The 24,470-nt window shown below is 44.5% G+C and overlaps 1 protein-coding gene across 1 annotated transcript in view; it reads right to left on the bottom strand.

Moving 5' to 3' along the window:
* Positions 1 to 535: 535 nt before the first annotated feature.
* The window catches only part of LOC137300845 (transmembrane protein 88), a 40,471-nt gene continuing 16,536 nt past the window's right edge, over positions 536 to 24,470 (bottom strand). Inside the window, exon 2 of the mRNA XM_067970095.1 lies at positions 536 to 996. Coding sequence (XP_067826196.1) covers positions 727 to 996 — 270 coding nt within the window. The 3' untranslated portion in view covers positions 536 to 726. The remainder of the gene's footprint in view (positions 997 to 24,470) is intronic.

The following is a 24,470-nucleotide window of genomic DNA, read 5'->3' as shown; positions in this document are numbered from 1 at the left end:
AGCCTTCAGGTGAAATGAGGTTAGACACAGGGGAACAATTGGACCACGACACACAGATATAATTCAGTCCCCATTTTAAAGTCATGTATTCTGTCCTTATTTTTATATTGCCACTATAAATTCCTATGTCCACATTTATAATGGAAATTGCCTATGTAAACTTGTCATTCTGTAATTAAACCCTCCCACCACTGGTAGGGTTGCAACATCTCTGCTGGGAGGAGGATATAATTTCTAGCATGGCAAGTTTACATAGGCAGTTTAATGCATTCAGATGTAACATTTTTAATATATTATTATAGATAGATCTATATAATATAGGTGTAGAGTAACAGAAACTATCCAACAGCTTAGAGACAGGCAAAGCTATGAAAAATAGTTGAAAATGCAGGAGGCAAGTGGTCCCATTCAAAGAGATTGCAATAAATATTTTTGTAGATAAAATAATAAAATTAAAAAGAAAAAAACTGTAATTGCTGGAAATTCACAACAGCTCAGAATGATGAATTAACTCTGCTGCAGGTCTTGACCCAAAACATCAATTTGTCTTTTCTCTTTACAAAAGCGGAGGGGCTCGGTGTGCATTTCCAGCATTTACTGTTTCGCTTTAAATGTCAAAATGTTACTGTCAATAATTTCACAATTCAGGAGATAGAAGATGGAACATAAGATTATTATACAAATGCAGTAACAGCCTGCAGTACATTCAGATCATCTTAAACACTATCAGACCCAAGCCTTAAAACTGCTGTCCCATTCTTTTCCACAGCAACAGCAGCTGGGGTAGTCGTGCCCAGTCCACTTCATCCCTTTGTAGAGGGCTCTGGAGTAGGGTACGAAGCAGAGGAAGAGGCGCAGACGGCGTGCTACACTGCAGTAAGTTACCATGGCAATCACAATAAGTGGGGACATTAGGACAAAGCCGAGAATGATGAGGGCGGAGGAACTGTTATCATCGAGGATAGTTTTACAGTAGTATGCATCTGAATGAATAACCTGTAGATCAAATACAAAAACGTTACTCTAACTCATACAGACAACAATTATTGTATATTATTTGCTTATTGAAACTTCTACAAATGCGGCTTTTATGCATTTTATTGCAACAGAGATCACAGATAATGTCAAATCCCAATTAATATAATTAATTGATACTTAAAAGTTTTTATTAAATATATTTGTTATGAATGTTGTGCTCATCAAGGTGAGGGATAGGGACACTGAACGCCAGTCGGCCAATCAGCCCATTGAGTCTGTTCTGCCATTTTTTGTTAGTTATGGCAATCTTATTGTTTAATCCCAATGCCCTGATCTTTCTTTCTCTCTCTCTCTCTCTCTCCCTCTTAATCCTCTTACTTTCTAAGTACCCACTCATTCTGTCCCTGATGATGGATTTTAGCAACTTTCACACTTCTGACATCAAACTCACTGGCCTGTAGTTAACTGGTTTATAACTTCCTCCATTTTTCAATAAAGGTTGTAACATTGGCTATCTTCCAATCCCGTAGATGGTTGCTGTTTTTTTTTTACAGATTGATGATGGTTCCATAGATTGGTAATGGTTCAATTGATGGTGATAGTTCACCATGTGATTCTCAGGTTGACTCTTGTTTCATCTTTTCTGATGACTGCAGATTTCTCATGCATAACAACAAAGAAATGTTTCAGAGAATGTGATCACAAATCTGAATAGGTCCTGAATATCTTTTCCCACATCTTAGTGTTAGTAATTGACATATTCCGCACAGTTTGCTGAATTGATGCCAATTGCCATTCACTATCCTCAAAATGGCTTCAATTTTTAACATCAAGATTCTTATCTGATTGATCATACAGACAAAAGAAAGTATTTAGATTAATATAAAATATAGATTTATTCAAATGTAAATTGTACACAGGGCAAAGAAAATCATGTAGCATCAGAACGTCAAGTTCTAACACGTCAGTAGAGTCTGTAAATGGATTGTGCTGACGATATATTCAGGTTGGAGGATGTCGTGCTGACAGCAAATACAGCTTCAAAATAGCACAAACAAGCAAAACGTTCACATGTTAATAATAACTGTGAAGCACATTTATCAGCTCAGAGTCTCTGTGAAGACAACAAAATGAAGATTCAAAGCTCCAGGGGTCCTGCTTTAAATCACAATCCAATGATCTCTGCTGAAAATGAACACGTGTGGGCATTCAATGGGCACAGGGGACAGCACGGCTGTGATGCCCCCGTTGTTGACACCCACAGTCTATACTCACACATGAAGAACAGCCAATTGAGGGGGACACCACAGACCAATCGGCACGGTAGTGCCAGCAGAAGAAGAGTAAGGAGAGAAATGTGGAGGGAAAAAGAGGATATAAATTTGCAGAATCATTCAGAGAGGCCATATGAATGTTGGGCAGGGTAGAATGAGCTTTGCTCTGCACGTGCCATACTATCCCTGACCTGGGACTGCTTGGTGCTTACACTGGGTGTCCAAAGTGGAAAAGGGTTCAGTTTCTAGCACTGGCATTCTCTTGATATGCACAAAAAAAGGTCCTCCAAGTTTTTATTGGAAAATGTTTTTATTTGACTTCAAAAAGACAGAGGGATAGTGACTATCATGGGGCTGATACATTTTTTTTTCAAAAAGGACCTCGATAACCACCCAACAAAAAATCTCCATACTCAGTCCACCTGCTGATCGAGCTATTTGCTGCTCAGCCTGAGCTGGGGCAGCCCTGGAGCTGTGAACCATCAAACTGAAAATGTCATGACCAATGAACCGTGTGGGGCAGTTTACCAATTTGCAGATGTGTTTGCTCCTGTGATATTACATATGTACAAGTGTCTCAATACCATTTAGCAGAGCATGGTGTCAGGTCAGGTGATGTAGTTCTGCATAGTGTAGAGTGTCAAAATAATAGGAAAGAAACAAAAAAAATAACATGCATGTATAACCTTGTGTTTAGATCCCTTCATGGCCTTGCCCCTCCCTATCTAACCTACTCCAGCCCTACAATCCTCCACCCTGAAATCCCTGTTCCTCCGACTCCAGCCTCTTGTGCATCCCCCCTCCCTTTGCCTCATCATTAATGGCCAAGCTTTCAGCTTCCTGGGCCCCATAAACTCCTCTGCCCATCTCCTGCTCTTCCTTTAAGACTCTCCTTAAAACCCACCTCTTTGATCAACCTTTTGGTCATCCCTCCTAATACCCCTTTCCTTGGCTTAGTGTCCATTTTTTCCTTATGCCTCTATGAAGTGCATTGGGATGTTTTTTCTATATTGAAGGTGCTATATAAATGCAAGCTGTTGTTATATAGTGCCTTTCATGATCTCAGGATGACCCAAAGCGTTTCACAACCAATGAACTACTTTTGAAGTGTAATCACTATTGCAACATATGGAAACACAGCAGCCAATTTGTGCACAGCAAGGTCCCACAAGCAACAATGAGATAAATGCCTAGATAATCTATCTTGGTGATTTTAGTTGAGGGATAAATGTTGGCCAGGACACTGGGATAACTCCCCTGCTATTCTTTGAATTGTACCTTGAGATCTTATACACCAACCTGGACAGGAAAACATCTTTGTGGTTTAACATCTCATCCAAGAGACAACACCTCTGGCAATGCAGCACTCCCTCAGTACTGCACTGAGGAGCCAGCCTAAATTATCCTGCTGAGCAGCTTGAACCCATGACTTTCTGACTCAGAGGTGAAAGTGCTGCCACTGAGCCAAGCTGGCACTTAAACATCAATCTCAGTACAGCTCCCTCACCATGAGTAGATATAGAGCAGGGGCAACATGACCATCTGTCTCCGGGACTCTGTACTGCACCTTCACTGTCACTACTGCCAGTGTTTTATCATACAATATTTATTAACATGCATTTGCATTTATTAGCATATATTAGTCTGTATAAACTGCTTCATTGATGCAACAGATTGGAATAATATGACTAATTTCTGTTTGGATGCCTTTCTGACAATTGTAAATTTAGTCACTGCACTCCTACACAGGCGGTGAATGAAAGTAAACTGCACATGACTTGCCGAAAGATTACAAGTTGGGTTGGGATGAAGAAAGCCCTTTGGCCTATTTTATCTTATTCTTCCAGATTCCCAAATCCAACAATCTTCCCATTACAGCATCGAGCTGTTTCCTAAACAAATCCAGTGTTCTTGTCTCAACCAGGAACATCCAAAAAGTAAAATAAGAAAAGGTCATCAGGTCATCTACGTTCACCCTGTCCTTAAGATGGTGCAATTTCATGCAACATCGCCCTCTCCCCCCCCCTCCTTCCCCCTCCCCTTCCCACTCCTCTCCCCCTCCCTCTTCCCCCCCCCCCCCACCCAAAACCTCTGGTAGTGCTAACTCCTGGGGGGAAGCAAAAAAAGTAGAGAAATTTCAGAAAATTCCTTCCCTCTCCCTCTCCTCCCAAAAGTCCCAATGTCCTTAGAAACAGAGGAAAAGACAATTTCCATCCACTGGGCTGGTTCCAAAGGTGACAGGCTTCTTATCCCACTTTATCGCTCATACCCTTCAATTAGCCCTCTCTGCCAAGAATATATCCATTGCCCTCTTGAAATGTATAACACCTTCTGCTTCCACTGCCTCTATTCTTCCTGGTAACCTGCTCCAAATGGTAATTTTTTCAGTGTAAAGAAATGCTTCTTGGTGTCTATCCTGAGTTTGCCCTTCACACCCTGAACTTATGCCTTCAATATTCTAAAGCCAGACTATCACTTCTAGATTATAACTCAGATAATTCTACATTATCGTCATTCATTTCAGTTTGTGGGTTCATAGGAGTAGTATACTGCAAATGTCCAGTTCCCCCCCACCCCCAAATCCCTTTTCAATGTGTTAGGGCCCGATATTAGTAGGGCGGCAGGTTGGCAGCGGGGGGTCGACTGGGTGCGTGGGTAACGCGCCCAGTGAAATCGGGGTGCTCAGCACACGATCGCAGCTTGATTGAAGCCACTTACCTTTGCTTCCGGGTTTCGCGCTGGAAAGCTGTGCAGCAGGCGGACTGCGCATGCGCAGCATAGGCTGTCAGCTGGAGGAGCCCTATTTAAAGGGGCAGTCCTCCACTGACTGATGCTGCAGAAAATAGGCAAAATTACAGCATGGAGCAGCCCAGGGGAAAGGCTGCTCCCAGGTTTAATGATGCCTCACTCCAGGTCTTATTGGATGGGGTGAGGAGAAGGGGGAGGACAGAGATCTTCTCCCCGGCGGGCGGGAGGAAGTAGCCTGCCTCTGCCACCAAGAAGGCCTGGCTCGAGGTGGCAGAGGAGGTCACCAGCACACCAACATATCGCACACCTGCACACAGTGCAGGAGGCGCTTCAATCACCGAAGTAGGTCATTCCCCTACACTCCATCTGCCACATCACCGCCCCCACCCCACATCTCCTTCTGCACTGCCAACACTACTCTATCACATCACCCCTCACACCCACTCAAAGCTCATCCTCATCTTACCTGCACTTACTCACCTCACCAGTACTCATCCCACCACCACCACTCAACCCAATCCTCATACAATCTCATGGCTCTATCTCATACTCACCCTCTCATGCATCTCTTTCACGGTCAGCCTCACTCAACCTGCCACTACCTGTGCTGCAGCCACAGGGCATGCATCACATATGTGCAGTAGGAAGCGTAAGGCAAACGTGTCATGAGCATGAAGTGGATGCACAAGGGTGTTTGAGGGTTTGTCATTGTTTTTACTTGTATTAATTTCTGATCAACTCACATTACATATTATATTGTTACCACTATTGCCATGTCTTTGCGAATCTTGTCTGGTTTGTGCAATAATGCCCTTTCCTGAGGATCACTATGAAGACCCACAACTGATGCCACCCATTGTGTCACTGCAGAGTGAATGTAGGTGTATTTGCAGGGCTCTTTTGTGCAGACGACTGAGAGACGTCGGCGATGTCCCCGGTGGCACCCTGGAAGGATGCGAAGGAGAAGTTGTTGAGGGCAGTGATAACTTTGACAGCGACAGGTAAAAAGATGATGCTCGGGCCAGCCAGGAGCAGCTCGGCATGAAGGAGGCTGCAGATGTCCACGACTACATGTCGAGTGACTCTGAGCCTCCATGTGCACTGCTGCTCAGAGAGGTCCAGGAAGCTGAGTCTCGGTCTGTAGACCCTGTGGCGAGGGTAGTGCCTTCTGCGACGCATCTTTCTCTGCCGTTGCCCTTTCTCCTGCTGTGCAGGTGGATGTGTCACAGCACTATGTTGTGGAGCTCCATGTGTCAGAGGTGGACGGCGTGGCCGGTGAGGCTGGTGATGCTGTTCGTCCTCCGAGGAGATTATGACTGCAGCTACGGCAGCCCCCATCCAGAAGATGTACGTTTGAGGGGGTCTGCAATGTAGGTAAATGTGTCTGGACACCGGGGTAAGTGTGCAAGTTTGTGAATTTTATTGTTAGGAGGAGGGTGGTGGAGGCCAAACTTTATCCAAAGAGACAGAGTGGCCTCCTGCAATGAGTGAGGGTCTCCCCCTCTTACCTGTCAAATGGACCTTTGCAGCTGCCACTGGCTGATGGCTGCATCATGTTCATTTGAACTGGGAGTGTTTCCCTCAGTACAGGAAACAGTCCCAGTTGACTTGAAAATCCCACCCCTCCTAAAATATCAGGTCAATCAGGTCTGTAAATAACCTGAAGTACCTAGTTAATTACTTTAAGTGGCACCCCGCCGGCAATTAAAGCCGGCTGGAGTCCCACATGGGGGGTGCTGCGCGCGTATGTCAGCGTGTCACTGAGGAACCAGGAAGTGGACGGGTTGGAACCAGGCTCTGGACCCGCCCCGGGAATCCCCGATTTTCGGAGCCCCCCCCCCGCCATGAATGCACCCGTTTGGGGGTGCGAAAATCGAGCCCTTATTGTCTATTTTCCCCTTTTACTTGCAGCAAGTACAGCAGTACCTCCTCACTGTGAATTAACTTGCTCCATTTCAATTACAGTTCCTGCCCCGGCAGCTCCTATTTGTACCAATGGAATTTCAAATGCCTTTCACATTTTGCATCACTTGGAAAAATTTATTGCATATTTTAGGCCTTTTTAAACTTTCTGTAATATTTTCTTCATGATTGAACATATTTCAGTAAATATAAGATTACCACAACTTGCCTTTATATTGTGCTTTTAACAGAGAAAAACATCCCAAGGTGCTTCACAGAAGCGTAATCAGACAAGAATGGACACTGAACCAAAGAAGGAGATAGTAGGAGGGGTGACCAAAAGCTTGGTCAGAGGTGGATATTAAGGAGGGTCTTAAAGAAGGAGAGGGAGGTAGAGAGGCAGAGGGAATTAGGGAGAGAATTCTAGAGTGTGGATCATAGGCGGCTGAAGGCCTGTTTGCCAGTGGTGGGCAGGGGGGGGGGGGGGGGTGGGAGAGAGGGGATGCACGAGGCCAGAGTTGGAAGATAAGGAGATAAGGAGGGACGAGGCCATTAAGGGATTTTAAACACAAGATTGAGAATTTTAAATTGGAGGCGTTGGAGGACTAGGAGCTACTGTACGTCAGCAAGGATAAGAATGATGTGGGAGTAGGACTTGGTGTGGGATAGGATACAGGCAGCAGAGTTTTGGAAGAGCTGAAGTTTGCAGAGCGTGGGGGATTTGCAGTAGACATAGAATGTATTAGGATTTATTACAGTAAATGAGTGGTTGGCTTAGGTTAATTGCCTCCAATGCCCAATAGTTGGTTTAAGTGGTGTTTTATACATTTGCATTAATTTATTACAAGCTTACTTAATTCACTGGAAAAAACTGCAAGTTGCAGTAATCACACCAAACTCCCATTCTATGCAGTAACAGGTAATTATCACAGATAGGCTAATTGGAGCCTTGTAACCTCAGTGTTGCCTTGATGCCTTGATTCTTGATCCCATTGCTGATATCAAACTTGTGTCTCCTTTAGACTGAATAGTCGTGTAAGTGACTTAAATTTCACTTGAACTTTCTCTGCCTTGTTGCTCCTGCCTGACGATGTAAAGCATTTGTATTCAGAATGTGTGTTGTGGCTGTAGTGATATCTCCTATAAATAATGCCAAACATTTTCCTAATATTCTAACAATGAAAAGTACAGCAATACAAAGCATATACCCAGTTGGCAGGGTTTCACTTTATTAGAATAAAGGTTACATTTCCATCAACATGAGGCAATGCATTTTTTATAGATGAAGTAACAGAATTTCTTTGTGAAGCTTACTGCCTGTTTTCATTTGTGTGATGTGGTGCTTTAGAAGTAGTTAAACTCTGCTGACAGAATAGAGTTATTATACTGAATATACAGCAAGAATCATAATGACAGTGGCACTTTCATTATGCTGCTAACTGCAGCATAGGCTTGTGCTGAAAAGATGCCTTGCACTCTCTAAACTGGCAATAAGCTCAGTCCTCAGCACCAGAAACATATTACTTCACATCTCTCAGAGAAAAAACACCCTCTGGCTTTTTAGAGAATAATACTGCTGTGTTCCTCACACATAATTGAAAGTAATTTAAAAGCAGGCAGAATACAGTCTGGATAAACACATCCATTATTTGTACCTGTATCCTTCACATTCACTCCAATTACAGTGAGTCCCTCTTAACAACATGTAGACTCTTCCAAAAAAAGACTTAGTGAGATCTGAAATCAGATCACATTTCCACAGTGAAAAGTCAACCTAGGCATTTCAGAACTGGCAATTGCCCTGAATGAAGTACCAAAGCGCTGGGAAGTAATCCAACTTGTAAATTTGATTTATAACCCAGAACTGTAACAAGTCACCCTCAAGACAATGGGCCTAATTTTCAAAAGTGGCTCAATAGATATTTGAAAACATTAGGGATGCAGCAATTCAGATCACACTAATTGTAAAATATGAATCCTCCCAAACCTGGCACAAACATATACAAAGATCACTAAAGGATTCCCATCACAAACCAATATGCACTTTTAGGGAACTGGCTGTGATGTGTCTTTATGATTAAAAAGTTGACATTCCAGAAGAAACACTGACCAGAGAACTTGCATTGAAATCTTCACATTTGCTTTGTTGTTATAGAATGGCCAGAGCAATTCCTCCCCCAGTGTTTGGGCATGAAATGCTATCCCTTTCAAGCGTCTGTATATTTTTTAATTCTTTTGCAATTGAGGTTGAAATAGATTATGCAATAGCCAAGATGACTGACAAGCCTCAGTCCAATCCATCTGGCTGATGCTTTGCTCTGTCAGTGAGCCAGTAACTGGAGAGAATAAATTTAAGATAATCACCAAAAGAATGAAGAGAAAGGTAAGGAAAAATGATTTTTATGCAGAGGGTTGTTTGGACATGGACTCTCCGAACAGAGAACGATAGAAGCAGAATCCATAATCGCTTAAAAGTGGATAAATATTTAAAAGAGAAACATTTTAAAGGGTATGGTGAAGGGTCAGCGGAATGGGAGTAAGTGGATAGCTCTTTCAGAGAGCCTGAACAGGCATGATGGGCCAAATAACTTCCTTTTGTGCTGTTACATTCTGTAGTCCCAATTTTAACTACCGGCTGGGAGTTGTACAGGTGGGGGCCGAGGCGGATGGCAAACTATCCGGCCCTTTGCAGTGTGAGGCCTGGGAGGTTTTAATTGCCGCCAGTCTCCCACCCAAACCTGGTGGGAAGTGGTAGCTGGCCGGCGGGCGGGATTTTGGGTGGTAGAAGTGCCGGGTGCCTGAAGGAAAGGCCTTGGTACTCAGGTGAGTGGTTGGGAGGAGGGTCAGGAGGGCCACTTGTTTGGATGGGTGCAGCTGCAACAACACTCAAGAAGCTTCTTTTCTCCACTAACAATTGTCTGCTTAAACGTCTCTCTCCTGTTCCCTCCACCCTTACCACCAACAATGTGCAAGGAGCTCATGGACTTCTTTGCGACTAAGATTGGGACCATCTGCCTCTGCCGCATCCACCCCTTTTTGCCTACTAAGCCAAGCTTCCCCCAAAGTTCTACCTGCCCTAGCCCTGAACCTGCATCTTTCTCTAGTTTTTCTCCTAACTTCCAGGAGACCCATCTCCTGCTCTCTCTCAACCCTATTTCCACTAAACAGGGTTTCTGCTGCACTTCCGGTCATGTTACGGCAGAGGAACAGGAGCAGCTCTAAGGAAATTCTCAGCCCTGGACTAATCCCATTAATGTGTAATTTCAAACTGTTCTGAAGCTACTTCCAATTGCTGTGTGCCTGTAGGAGTTTCTTTGCTGCAAATTTTAAAGGCACACGGCAATGACCTGCTGCCAAGGGCACGACTCCTCTTAATTTCTGGGCAGCAAGGACATACCCCAACACACTCTAACTGATAGTGTCTTCATTGAAGTTGAAGGTGTTTTAATGGTCTATGAGCTAACAACTAAATAGTTCAAATGTGATTTTTCTTTCCTTTTTGGATTCTGCTTGTTACAAAGCACACTGCACTAAAGTTAATCACTATCACTGCAAGGAGCTGTGGAGAGTGCTTCACGCCCCCACGTCATTGAAACTAGTGATACTTAATCAGAATTCAGAGCCAGTATAGCAACTGCAGACTGCCAAAGGCAAAAGGATTTGGTTCCTGAAGTTCCCTTTTTTTAAAGCTTCCAAGAATCATAAAATAGAGTAGTATGTGACTGGAAAAATGATGCAGAAAGCAAACTTGAACAAACAACTCCCTGAATGCACAGCCTGGTGAATTATTGATTCAGTAACTCATAGTGCTATCAAGCGGCACATACCAATAACCTGCTCACCAGAACCCAGTTGGGTTCCGCCAGGACCACTCAGCTCCAGAACTCATTTCAGCCTTGATCCAAACATGGACAAAAGAGCTGAATTCCAGACGTGAGGTGAGAGTGACTGCCATTGGCATCAAGGCAGCATTTGACCGAGTGTGGCACCAAGGAGCCCTAGTAAAACTGAAGTCAATGTGGAAGAGGGGGAAAACTCTCCAGTGGCAGAAGCCATAACAAGCGCAAAGGATAATGGTTGTGGTTGTTAGAGGCCAATCATCTCAGCCCCAGGACATCATCCTCGGCCCAACTATCTTCAGTTGCTTCATCACTGACCTTCCCTGCAATATAAGGTCGGAACTGGGGCTGTTCGCTGATGATTCCAGCGTTCAGCTCCATTTGCAATTCCTTAGATATGACGCATTCATGCCCGCATGCAGCAAGACCTGGACAACATCTTGGCTTGGACTGAAAAGTAGTATGGAACCTTCGCACCACACAAGTGCCAGGCAATGAACATCTCCAATAAAAGAGAGTCTAACCGCCTCCCCTTGACAATCAATGGCATTACCATTCTCACACAGAGGCATAGTATGCGCTTTCTCCAACGGAGGCGGAGAGGGTATCGACTACTCAAGTCTGGCTGAGGTGGCCCAGAACTATGAGAGGGACCAATCAGGAGAAGGGGACTACGGCCCCCCTGACCCGTCATGGTACGATCCCCCGCCACCCTATAGAAATAATAAAGGTCCTACTGCCCCAGAGGAGCCACCACCCCCACTACCTATGAACCCTATGGTCACTGTTCGGATACAGGAAAGGACCGATGGTCAAGCGGTAGACGCTGTGCCCAACGGACCCATCAATTATGCCACCCCTTTTACTCTCTCCCAATTGAATGATATTGCCAAAAACGTACCCAAGTTCACTGGCAAGATTAATTTTGAATTATGGAAGGCCACGGTTCTCCAGGCCTCTGAGACTCAGGGACTAGACGAGGGAGAGCTGAGGAAACTAGTGACTTTGTGTTTGGGACCCGTTATATTCGGAGCCATGCCCCAAACCCAGAGAACAGGGCAGGGCACCATAGTTGAAATGTGGATCGCCATTAAGGAGGTGGCAGGAGTTAACAGCAAGGATCCTGTTATGGAACTAGCAAACTTTAAACAGGGTGACGAAGAACACCCCCGCGCTTATGCGGAACACTTGTGGGTGGTTTTCTGTATTCTGAAGGGAACATTGAACCGCGACAGTGCATTACTTGGGAATGCAAGTCACAGAGGGACTAAGGGAGGTAACGGAAGAGCGAAAAAGGTCCGCCTCCAAGTTGCCTATCCCCACAGATGTAAAATCCCTCCGGTCCCTTTTAGGGATCACCGGATATTGCCGGGACCACATTGAGGACTACTCTTTACTGGCAAAACCCTTATATGACTTACTAAAGAAGGGAATGGCATGGGAATAGTCCCAACAACAAACAGATTCCTTTAACCAGTTAAAATTAGCCTTGACCCAAGCCCCTTCACTATGCAGCCCCGACATGTCTCTGAGTTTTTATCTGGAGACTGCCGTTTGTGAGACTGGCCTATCAGCAGTATTATTACAGGAACACTCTGGGAAGCTCCAGCCTGTTGGTTACGCTTCTAGAGTTCTGACCCCTGTTGAGTTAGCGTTCTCACCCTGTGAGAAAAATTTACTCAGTGTGTTTTGGGCTGTGCACAAATTCTCTCCAATCATCGGACTTAACCCTTTGATTATCCTAACCACACTCACGCCTATTAAAATGCTTATGGATGGTAGCCTTAAAGATGGCTCGGTCAGTTCACAACGAATAGCCAGATGGACACTACTCCTACAAGGGAGGGATATCAATGTTAAATATCAGCCTAAATTAACAAACTTAGCGCAGAACATGCTGTACCCAGGAGACCCGCACAAATGTAAAATTTTGTCATCAAGTGACCTCGATGGGCCCTTTCAGACAAAATTTAGGGAGGGTGACGATGACCAGAAAATCAAAACCCACGTCTATGTGGATGGTTCATCAACTGTGGTTAATGGACAACAATGTACCGGATTTGGGGTGGTAACTATGACTGAGGATGGGAAAAGAGTTCTAGAACAGACCCCTATAAAATTGGAAGGACACAAAGGAGCACAAATAGCCAAATTAAGTTCCATTGCCTACGTAGTAATGCACCCCGAATCATTTCCTCCAGCAGTGGTAATCCATTCACACAGTAGTTACACCTGCAACAGTTTGACAGACTTTTTGCCCATTTGGCAAGCCAGAGGTTTTACTTCGGCAGATGGAAAACCACTAACAACCGGCCCACTCCTCAAGGTTATCTTTGACGCAGCCACCAAGAACCAAGGGCAGTATATAATCAAAAAGGTTAAAGCTCATGCAAGAACTACTCCGCTAGGGAACCAGTTAGCTGACGAGACAGCAAAGCAAGGAGCCATCGACGGCTACCCATGGGACCCCCTACCAGGGAGCACAAATATACCAACAGAAATTCTCTCGGCTGTCAAGGTATCCTCCAAAACAGTAATAGATCCAAGGGAAAGTCAAGGTACAGATCCAGACTTAAAGGCTATACAGTTGGGAAAACCCTATCCTGACCCCTACAGTCACCATAGAAAAGGTCTAACTTTGCATCAAGATGTGGTACTGAAAGAGGGAAAATATGTCGTCCCAAAGATGGAAAGGGCCGAAATAATTTACCAATTCAATGATGTGGGAGGGCACCAGGGAACAGACAGGACAGTGGCCAAAATAAGGGATGTGTGTTGGTGGCCAGGGATACAACCAGATGTAGAGAGGTATGTCAAGAATTGTTTAATCTGTGCACAAAATAATCCAGGGAAGTACAAAAACCAGGCCAAGTTGGGACACACTCAACAACGAGAGGGCGCTTGGACTCAACTCCAGATAGATTACATAGGTCCATTGCCCATTTGCCCGGGAGGAAAGAAATACATCCTGGTAATTGTAGACATGTTTTCAAAATGGAGTGAGGCCTTTCCAACTAATAACAATTTGGCTGCCACCACCGCAAAAATCCTAATGGAGGAAAGTGTTCTCCCGATGGGGATTGCCGGAAGGTATCGATTCAGATCAGGGGACCCATTTTACGGGAAAGGTTATGCAAATGTTCATGCAGTTAGCTGGGGTAAAACAGAAATTCCACGTTGCACACCATCCAGAGTCCAGTGGAATAGTGGAGAGAATGAACAGAACCCTAAAAACTATGATAAGGAAAATGGTCCAACAAAATCACATCCCCTGGAATCGGGCACTCCCCTACGTATTAATGGCCATCCGTAATACAGTAGCCGCATCAACTGGTTATTCACCACATGAATTAATGATTGAGAGCATTATGAGAGGTGTTGAAGCCTTCATGGGATTGGACCTAAATGAAATCCAGAAAATCTCCTTGTCCTCCGAGAAATACATGTCCAATTTGGTAAAATACTTGGAGGTCGCCAAAATGACGGCTGCAGTAAACATGAGAAATAGGCATCAAAAGAGCTAGGCCTACACTGATGGCAAGGCCCATCCTTGGGAATTAAAGATAGGGGATCAAGTGATGGTCAAGGTCCAAAGGGAAGGAACCTTTTTGAGCCCTAAATACGCTGGACCCTTTAGTGTCATGGAAAAAGTTAGCACCTCAGTGCATAAGATTATGGACGGACAAGGGAAATACCGATGGCACCATATTAATCAGTTGAAACCCTTTGGGGAAAATGGGCTCCTTCCATATGCACCATGTCATGTTGGACGCGGGGGAGGACGATACTGAATACCCAGTCACCGCCGGCCTCCCTGCACCAGGGGCTCTCGAACCGGCAAACATGAATAGGTCTGGCTCAGACCCAGAAGAGTCGGTGGGGGAAACTGGGTCCAGCACTGGATTAGGATCCGACTCTGATGATCCGACTGAAGACCTTGCCCAGGGATTACAGAGGTTGTTTATGGAATCTCCTAGGCTGGCCCCTCGAACGCCGTCTTTAATCCGACCTGGCAACTGGACTAGAAACCATTCTCTACCCCGCCCAGTCCAGGACGACCCAAACAGTTGCGTCGGGTATCAGAAAAGATAGAACTGTAAATAAGAGCAGTTGCTACCCTGATCTTTCTTTTTCTTTCTAGGTAACTGATTATTGCTCATGGAAATCCCAGTACCCACCCTTCTGGGGTACTGTGGTCTGGTGTTTGGCTGTATCATCCTCGCTGAGAACTCAGATGTAACTATTACCGCAGACGGACGGAACAGTCAGAACTGTGCCCAAGACAACGATGCAGGTTTCCACGCACCTACCAATGGCAACAACGAGTGCAGTTATAGCAGCCAAGGAAAAACCTGCTATGAGACGGCAACTGAAACTCAACTGAACTTTGTAAGTATTGCTTGTACAGGAAAAGATGTTAAGGCTATAGTATGGATAGCTATGCAGAACACAGGGGGCACCCACAGAGTTCTATCGGGGGCAACTCCTGTTGGTTCAGAGCATGAGATGAATTGTACTAAGATAGATAAACAACTGTGTTGCAACATAAGCAAGACAAGCACCTCCTTACAGATGATGGTGGGATGTAGCAGCAATTCAACTGTAAGAAACCTAATCAGTAATCCACGGAAGAGCTTAAAACCAACGTGCTCGTGTAAACACCAAGGAAAGTTAGTGGTTCAGGTGTTACAGACACCTACTACCCCCGAGCCAACTACCCCACTCATTGTTCAGACCACCACCCCGATCCCTACGACCCCGGTTCCAGCTTGGGACTGCTCCGAACACGAGCCGGGACCCAAGGGAGGAGGAGTAATATTAAGAAACACGACCAAAATCATTTATGATAATATACAATATGAATTAATACCTATAGTACTGAATATAATCGATGTACAATTACCTGATTGGTGCCCGGAGGGAACCAAAAGATTGTATCAGGACTTGACTTCGATGTTTCTAAAGGGAGAGATAGGAGGGAAGCAGGGAAATGAAACAAGGACAGCTAGGAAAAGGAGGAAGAGAGGGTTACTGAATGATGCAGGGACAGTCCAAGGAGCAGGAATGGCCACTGTAAATACTCTAGATATAACTAATTTGAACTCCAAGGTTAAAATCTTAACCCAGCAAATCAAAACGTTATTGGAGGAACTGTATAATAATCTAAGACAAGAGTCACAGGCAGGACAGGAAAGTATAGGGATCCAAACACAACAGGTGAAGGTCTTAGAAGGACATGCATGGACTATTAATCAACTTATTAACACAGCCAAAAAGGCGGTGAACGGAACCCAACAACAAACACTGTGCATGACATATGGCAATTGGATGCTGGACCAGCTGAGAGAAAACTTAATGCTGGCAAAACGTGAAGAAGTACCCACTTGGATCAACAATACTCAAATCCGGGGTCTGATAAAGCAGAATGTTCCTGCTATTATCAGTGACTGTGAACTACTGAAACTCAGCAGGGTAAGGTTCAACAAGGAATGTACGGGCCCCCGTGGAAGTACTGCTGTAGGGATGGTGATAGGAGTCCCCATGATAGGACACCAGGAAGGAATGCCATTATTTGAGGTCCAAACCATAGGCACTATACAAAAAGGAGTATGGGTGGCCGTGGCAGGAATGAGGCCATATGCTGTGAAGCAGAACGATACTCTAGTGGGAACTGCATTGGGACAATATGCCACTACGGAAAGAACATTAATATGCCCGTACAAAATTTACCCAACCCGCACCGCGCGATGCAGATTTAAGGGAAATACGTCCATAAATTGCTCCTTGATCATGGAGAACGCGATTCACAAACCTATCACTCGAAGCGCTTATATGGGTGATGGAACATATTGTTTTACCACCACCGAAGCTAGTTACCATTATGGGAATAAGGACTGCCCTATCCAAAACCCAACCTTCTGCACGCACCTCCTGATACCGATGAGAATAGGAAATGAGGAAATTATCAACATCCAGAGGCATGCAACTGTTAATTTTAATGTGTCGATAGACCTGAAGAATTGCTTGACAAAATATTTCACAAAAATCAACATCAACATCCAGCTAGAGGAGGAACATATAACGGAAATTAGACATAAGCTTGATCTTGTTCATGAAATCTACGAAAGGGTGGAAATGAATACCCAGGACATTGACCAAAAGATTAAACAAATCAAAATCAATACTTGGTGGGACGACCTTTGGAATTGGGGTGAAAATGTGAACATACACCCCTGGGTGAGACTCGTGTCCCACCTGATTGTAATTATGATCATGCTGGTGTTCATATACCTATGCTTCACCTGGGTAAGCATGAAAAGACTAGAGAAAAGGCTGAAGGTTCGAATGATCAAAGGGAGGAATGTGGAAATGGAAGAAGTAGTGTAAAACTGAAATAAAATGAAGGAGTCACCACGTGTAAGGGATAGTGGATAAATAATGCAGAGGTTCAGTAATGTTCTGAAACAGAGGGCTCATAGGTAACCTCGATAGACATGGGTGAGGTCACTACAGACGCCAATTAACAAACAATGGGTCAATGAATGAAGTAAGATGGGACAGGTTGTGGAATAGGATAAACTAATCATCAGGGCGCAGGAAAAGGGAACAAATGTGTAATCAAGGAGATGGGACAGATTATAGGATAGTATAAAGCAGGAGGAAAAACCCCAGATAGCAGCGAGAACCTAGGAGCAACACTCGACAGCAGGGACCTGGGGACAGAAACTCTACGTAGAGGTTTGGACAGAGATAGATCACCTCGGACCAAATCGGGTAATATCAATATAAGTTGTGAGTCTTATATTTTGGAATTGTACTTTAAACTACGAACGGTGTTTATTGAAGATAAATCTTTGTATGCGAAATCTGTTGCCGGTGTGTTTGTTCAGCCCAAACTTACATTTGAACCCTAAAAGGAAAGGTTGCTAACCTATTTGTTTGATCTTTCAAACATCTAGCGAAATCGGGTCAACAACTGAATATGTAGTAGATGTACCAATCACCGAGGAGGAGTGAAACTACTAATTATCAAATTCAAAGGCTCAGTTCGCCAGCGCTGTAGATAGAAAAATGGGGTGGAGACCTGTTATGTCAGATCTCTGCCCCACTAAGCTGCTGTGGGATTTTTGGAGCTTTTCCAAGTGGGCTTACCTGAGCCTGCGCCTACAGTAGGGTCCGGTGGGGACGGAAGCCACCCAATGAAGATAGGAGCAAAAGGAAAATTCTTCTTCTCTTCCAGCAGAATTTTTAGGACAGCAGCAAACAGAAGGTCCTGAGGCCAGCAACCAGGAGTGGAACTGCAGGGATCTCAGGCCTGCAGTTGCCCTCCTGCTTCCACCTCTGGTTCCCAGCGCAAAGCCCTGCCAGGGGGGTAGGCCTGCACCAGGGTGTGCCTGGGCCAAACCAGTGACCTGGGACAGGAAATTCAGCAAATTATAGGCCTTCCCAAGCATAGTACACTTTAGGTATACTATATCTGTCCAGTACCCAATGTGAAGAGAGAAAAATTAGTTTTGATATACTTATTATATGTAACTTTATATATAGACTCGGCTCATTGGTAGCATTTTTGCCTCTGACTCAGAAGGTCATGGATTCAAGCTCCCCTCCACAGACTTGAATACATAATCTGGGCTGATACTTCATTGCAATACTGAGAGAGTGCTGCAGCTTATATGACTGGTATGTTCTATCTGCAAAGCTCAGTATACCAGCTGAAACATCCAGATCTGGGACTGTAGGGACCCCATAACCATATCTCAGGGGTGTGCAGAAGTGAACATCATCATTGGGAATTTCTACCAATGGAATATAGAACTAGCTTCAAACGGACAGTTGTGTAGAGCCAGATTTCTAAAAATGTGCTGTTTATTTTCCCAATTATTCATTGCTGGATGAAAGATGATGTTTGGATGTTAATTTAATCTCTTCTGTGGACTGGCTGCAGGGAGGTCTTTATTATAATTACTGATAAAGAGGATGTCAGGTTGGTTGATTGTTGCCATCAGTCTGTCAGCAGCCAGCTTCAAAAAGCTGCTCAAAGCACCCGGTTTGCCTGGAATCATTCAGGCAGCAAATTAGAAACCATTCAGATACTGACATCCAATTTCTTTTTAAGGTCAATCATCTGAAATCCATTTTCCAGAGTATCTCCCCACCCCCAAAAACTCGGTCACATTAGTACAGGAGAAGAGTTTGAAAGTTGCTCCCAAGTACGTAACATAACAAAACAAATACTCAGTTTCCTAGTTAGTTAATGGTTTTGCCTCTTACGTGTCCTATTATAGCCTGTCATCTCTTGTGATTTGCCTTGAGGCACCTGATCAAATGCTTTATTTAATCTACAACTCCCCGAGATGTTCAGACCAAGCATTAGGTAACTTCCTATAACAATCACAGTATTAAATATTTCATCCAACCTTTGAGGAAGGGAAGTAGTAACATCTTAAAGTCATAAGAAAATATGTTTATACATTCAGAATTTTACAGCACAAAAAGAGGCCATTCAGCCCATCGCACCCATGCTGGTACTCTGAAAGAGCTATTCACTTCATTCCATTCCTCTGTCCCTTCCTCTAACCTTTTAAAATGTTTATTTTTCAAAATTTTATCCACTTCCTTTTTACAAGTTTTAATAATGGATTCTGCTTTATCACTGTTTCTGTGCTAACAACTCTGCATTAAAAAAAAGTCTCCTAACCTCTCCCTTTCTTCTTTTGGCCAATGACCTTAAGTTTATGCCCACCAGTTACTGACTCACCAACCAGTGGAAATAATTTTTCCAAATTTTCTTTATCAAAACCCCTCATCATTTTGAACACCACTCCTCTTAACCTTCTTTGTTCTAATGAAAAGAGCCCCATTTTCTCCTCAAAATTAAAGCCTCTCAACCTTGATATCATCCTCATAAATTTCTTCCATACCCTCTCTATTGGCCTTGACATCATTCCTAAAGCAAGGCATCCAAAACTGGACACAATGGAGTAGATTTTCCCTCTGAGTGGATTTCGGCCAGCTGACAAAGCACGCCAGCCGAACGCTCGAAAGTCCCAGCGGGAGGTCCGGTCCATTTTTAGGGCCGTGCCTCATTAGCATTCAACTGGTGGCTGTGAGTGGAAAACAAGCGCTCTAGAGCAGCCTGCCGGCTCTGGGCCACTGCAATGTGGAGCCGCCGGGCCAGAAAAAGGTCAGTCCCTTGGGGGCGGGCGGACAATCTTGGGATGGGGGGGGGGGTGGAGGGATGGGGGGATGGGGATTTGGGGGGATGGGGATTTGGGGGGATGGGGATTTGGGGGGATGGGGATTTGGGGGGATGGGGATTTGGGGGGGATGGGGATTTGGGGGGGGGTGGAGGGATGGGGATTTGTGGGGGGGGGGGGGGTGGAGGGATGGGGATTTGTGGGGGGGGGGGGTGGAGGGATGGGGATTTGGGGGGGGTCCTTGAGCAGCAGCGGCCCAGGCTGGATATGTGGAGCCTGGAGGAGTTCTCCTGCTCCTCCCGACCCCAAATAAACAAACGCAAACTTACCTGTCAGCTCGTCTTCGGCTGGACTGCCGGCGCCCTCCGCCCAGTACGGTCCTAAAATGGCAAATGGGATCCTATGTACATTATACGTGCCTACCGCCTGACTCAGGCAGGCGCTCCAGCCACACATCGGTAGGCCCGAGGGAAGATTGCGGCGGCCACAGCAACAGCGGGAACAAGGCGGTAAGTGGAAATTTGAAGCTGTTAATATAAAATTTATTTGGATTTGTCGCGGGATGTGGCACCGCACCAACACACTTGATGATTTGTGTTCCACAAACAGCCGCTCCCTGATATGTTTCCCATACTTGTTTTAAAATTTGCTTTTTCTCCCCTCTTTTCTCCTTTCACATTTCACAAAGAGGGTACAATAACCTGAGCCAGCTTCCCCATAAACTCCACTGTTACCAGTTGATTTTATTTGCTTTATTTGGTCTCCCAGAATAGGTTTTCCACCTATAACCCATCCAGAACCCAACCCATTCCAATGATCAGTGAGTAAATCAGCAGTAGCCATGCTGAACGAGCCTATCCAGGACACTTTTGGCACTTTACATCCACTGGCGTTGGAGCAGCGTGAGACTGCTCTTAGGGACAGTTGTGCTTTGACTAATAACACATTTTAATTAGGTTTATTACAAGCTGGTGAGGTTGGGGAAATCAAGAGTAGCTGTTAAAAGTTTTGGAGCTGCCTTAGATATTCCCTTGAGTACAACATTGTTGGTGACTCCTGTCAGAGGTGCCCAAATCTTCCCCTTGAATTTCCGTGAGCGTTCTCCTCATCTCCTGCTGCAATTTCAATGGAAGATTGGCAGCAGCCCCGGAGAAATGGTGTCAGCAGCTATTTCTCTGAGATTTCTCTCTCCAAGTTTGGTAGGTAAATAGGTTGCGTGGTGTCATATTGAGCTGTACTATGTTGAGTTGGTTAATCTCAGCTGGTATAGCGGTAGGGATCTGACAATGGGCTAGAGAGGGGAAAATCAGCCAGATTTATGATTCCTGATCACTATCCAGAGATTCCTGCTCAAAGGTGTACATGTGTGGCCATCGGATAAGAATGGGATCAGCTGCAGAAGTGACATCAATGCTCGGATATGAAGAATGCTCACTTTGGTTTATAAGAAGCCTTCACTCTTGGTCTAATAGAGGAGCTCACATAAATTCCGACATACAAGACACTACTTTGTTGGTCTCCCTGTGACTTTGGAATACAATGGGTGCATAAACGTGAATTATATTCTGCACAGCAATAATGCCCAACTTTGAAGAGGAAAATTGCTATTTCCTTATGATGCAAAGATTATTCCTTAACTAATGAGCTTCTATAGGTGAATTTATGGTTGTGTCAGTCTTCTGTAATTTTTGACTGAGCTAATAATGAATAACCATGCTGTTGCCACCAAGAAAATAGAAGATGCAAATTGAACACATGTGATGGATGAGTACAGCACATCTCACAACATTTGATTTAGTGACTGAACTTCTCTAGTTTCTCCATCACTGTTCAGTTCAGAGGTTTGATAAACTTCTCAGATGTGTGATGGCTCTGGGCACAATTACTGTGCTGTTCAAGATTTTTCATTTTGCAAATTCCCCACAGGGCATTTCCTCCTGACCTATTGGATGGTGTTAATGAACATCGGCTAGAATGTGGGAAAGCACAAAATGAAAAACGGAATTTCCCATTAAAGTAATGAGAAGCCATCCAGAATCATTAGCACCGTCACAAGTGGTCAGAGGGGTCTTTTTGTTCCCCCCCCCACCCCAGTTGCGTGCAGTATATTAATTTATATTGTGTATGTGTTGCTGTTTCTGTTTTTCCTTCCCCGCTTTATTCTCTTTTTAAAAATTTTCTCGGTTTAAATTCTGCCAGGGTGCCTCGATTTGCCTCTCTGGTGGTTATATTTGCCATAAGTGTGGTGGGGCCTGACAGACGAGCTGTTGGCCCCAGGAAACTTTCAGCCTGACTTGAATTTTTTGGTGGGCTCCCGGTGGAGTTTCTGCCAATGCTGCAGAGCCCACGGTGGTGGGAAGGGTGTGGGGGTGTTGGGAACAGAAAGTTTGCTTCAAGGCTTTGTTGTCTACGATAGCTTAAAGGGGCTGTCCTCTTTGAGGCCAGGATAAAGCTTCCGGCCTCGCACAGATCCCGGTGCCAGTAGGTGGGTATGAGTAGCATGCCTCCATTGGCGGAGCAACACTGCATGCCTGGGGGTAGAATCAAGAACAATTGGGAAATTATGCCCAAAATGCACTTGAAACTGCGCTGGTTAGGTTAGGCTTCAAGTTTCCACTAAAATTCATTGGCATAAAACCTTCCATGAACCAGCATAATAGAACGTAATAGTTTCTTTTTTTTCCATTAAAAAGTATTCGTTGATGTATTTAAGAGTGGTAACCTGCTGCAGTTTTATTAATACAGCTGAAAATGAGTTTATCAGTAAAAATAAGCATTTTTAATATAGGTGTCCCGTCCTCCACCTGTGAGTAACCTGATTTAAAAAACTACACTGAATGATTTAATAATTTCATTGTTATACACTAGTCAGTTTCTTAGTAAATTAAATATTTTTTGATGTGAAAAAACTTTTAAAACGTGCCTACTAGTGCCTGTGCGCCTAAGAAAATGAGGGCAATTTGAACCAGCGCAATCAGCGGAATCTCGCAATTTCGACCTGGGGGTGTGGCCAGTTTTGTGGGCGGGGCCTGATTCGGGTGAATTGAATCTTGAACCAGCGTAAAAGATTGTGGAAAACACGACCGTAAGTGGTTTTAGACATAACTCACTTATGTTTAAAATTCCCCGATCTTTAGCGCTGGTTTGGCCGATTCCGCCCGAATCGCTGATTTAACGAGCAGAAACAAGTGGAAACCCGAGCCCCTGATGTATACCAGCGCTGCTACATTGGTAATGAAGGAAAATGTGACGTATGATGTCACTTGTTATTACCGCCTTATTTAGTTACGCCTGCTCCTTTTTGGGTGGGTGTTTCCAGTGTCTTGATGAAGATGAAACTGGAAGGTTAATATGGGCCAGTTAATGGATGGAGATCCAGCGGGATAGGTCCCGAGCCAATTTAATGCCCAAGAGCTTGAGTTATGATGAAAAACTGACATAACGCAAGAGGAACATGCTGCCAGTTGCTCCTCTTTGCTCTGTCATTCAGTATAGCCTGAGCCTTTTGTCAATTTCATATCATCTGATAAAATTGATTTTGTCTCTTCTTTCAGACTAGCTCTCACCAACAAATTATCATCAGAAATGCAGCTGGCAGGCATAATGTGCCTTTGAAACAGGTCCACACCTGCAGATCTACAAAGACCTTTAGAGATACCAATGAATTTCAAATTCTTTAATAGTAGGAGAAAGAAAGAAAGACTTGCATATGTATAGCAGCTTTCATGACCTCAGGACGTCCCAAAGCGCTTTACAATCAGTGAAGTACTTTTGAAGTGTAGTCACTGTTGTAATGTAGGAAAAACAGCAGACAATTTGCACACAGCAAGGTCCCACAAACAGCAATGTGATAATGACCAGATAACCTTTTTTTGGTGGTGTTGGTTGAGGGATAAATGTTGGCCAGGACACCGGGGATAACTCCCCTGCTCTTCTTTGAAATAGTGCCATGGGATCTTTTACGCCCACCTGAGAGGGCAGTCAGGGCCTCGGTTCAACATCTTATCTGAAAGACGGCACCTCCGACAGTGCAGTACTCCTTCAATGCTGCATTGGAGTATCAGCCTGGACTTTGTGCTCAAGCCTCTGGAGTGGGACTTGAACCCACAACCTTCTGACTCAGAGGCGAGAGTGCTGCCAACTGAACCCACAAAAGGTGACTCAATGTAACTTGGACAATAATCCTTTCCCTACTCCTAAAAGTGTGTTTATAATACTGTCTGCTCAAGTTTCTGTAAAAGATCCCATGGCATTATTCGAAGAAGAGCAGGGTGTCCTCCCAGTATCCAGGCCAACTTTTATTCCTCAGTCAACACCACCAAAACAGATTAAGAGAAAGGAAGAACTTGCATTTATTTGGTGCTTTTCACGACCTGAGGATGTCCCAAAGCGTTCACAATCAATTAAGTAATTTTGAAGTCTCGTCACTCTTGTAATGTAGGGACAAGCAGCAGCCAATTTGCACATAGTAAGGTCCCGCAAACAGCGATGAGATATATGACCAGATAACCTGTTTTAGTGATGTTGAT

This window comes from Heptranchias perlo, chromosome 32 (assembly GCF_035084215.1).
Source record: "Heptranchias perlo isolate sHepPer1 chromosome 32, sHepPer1.hap1, whole genome shotgun sequence".
NCBI classification, from domain to species: domain Eukaryota; kingdom Metazoa; phylum Chordata; class Chondrichthyes; order Hexanchiformes; family Hexanchidae; genus Heptranchias; species Heptranchias perlo.
The sequence above is the reverse complement of the archived record's forward strand: the minus strand, read 5'-3'. Positions and strand labels throughout refer to the sequence as shown.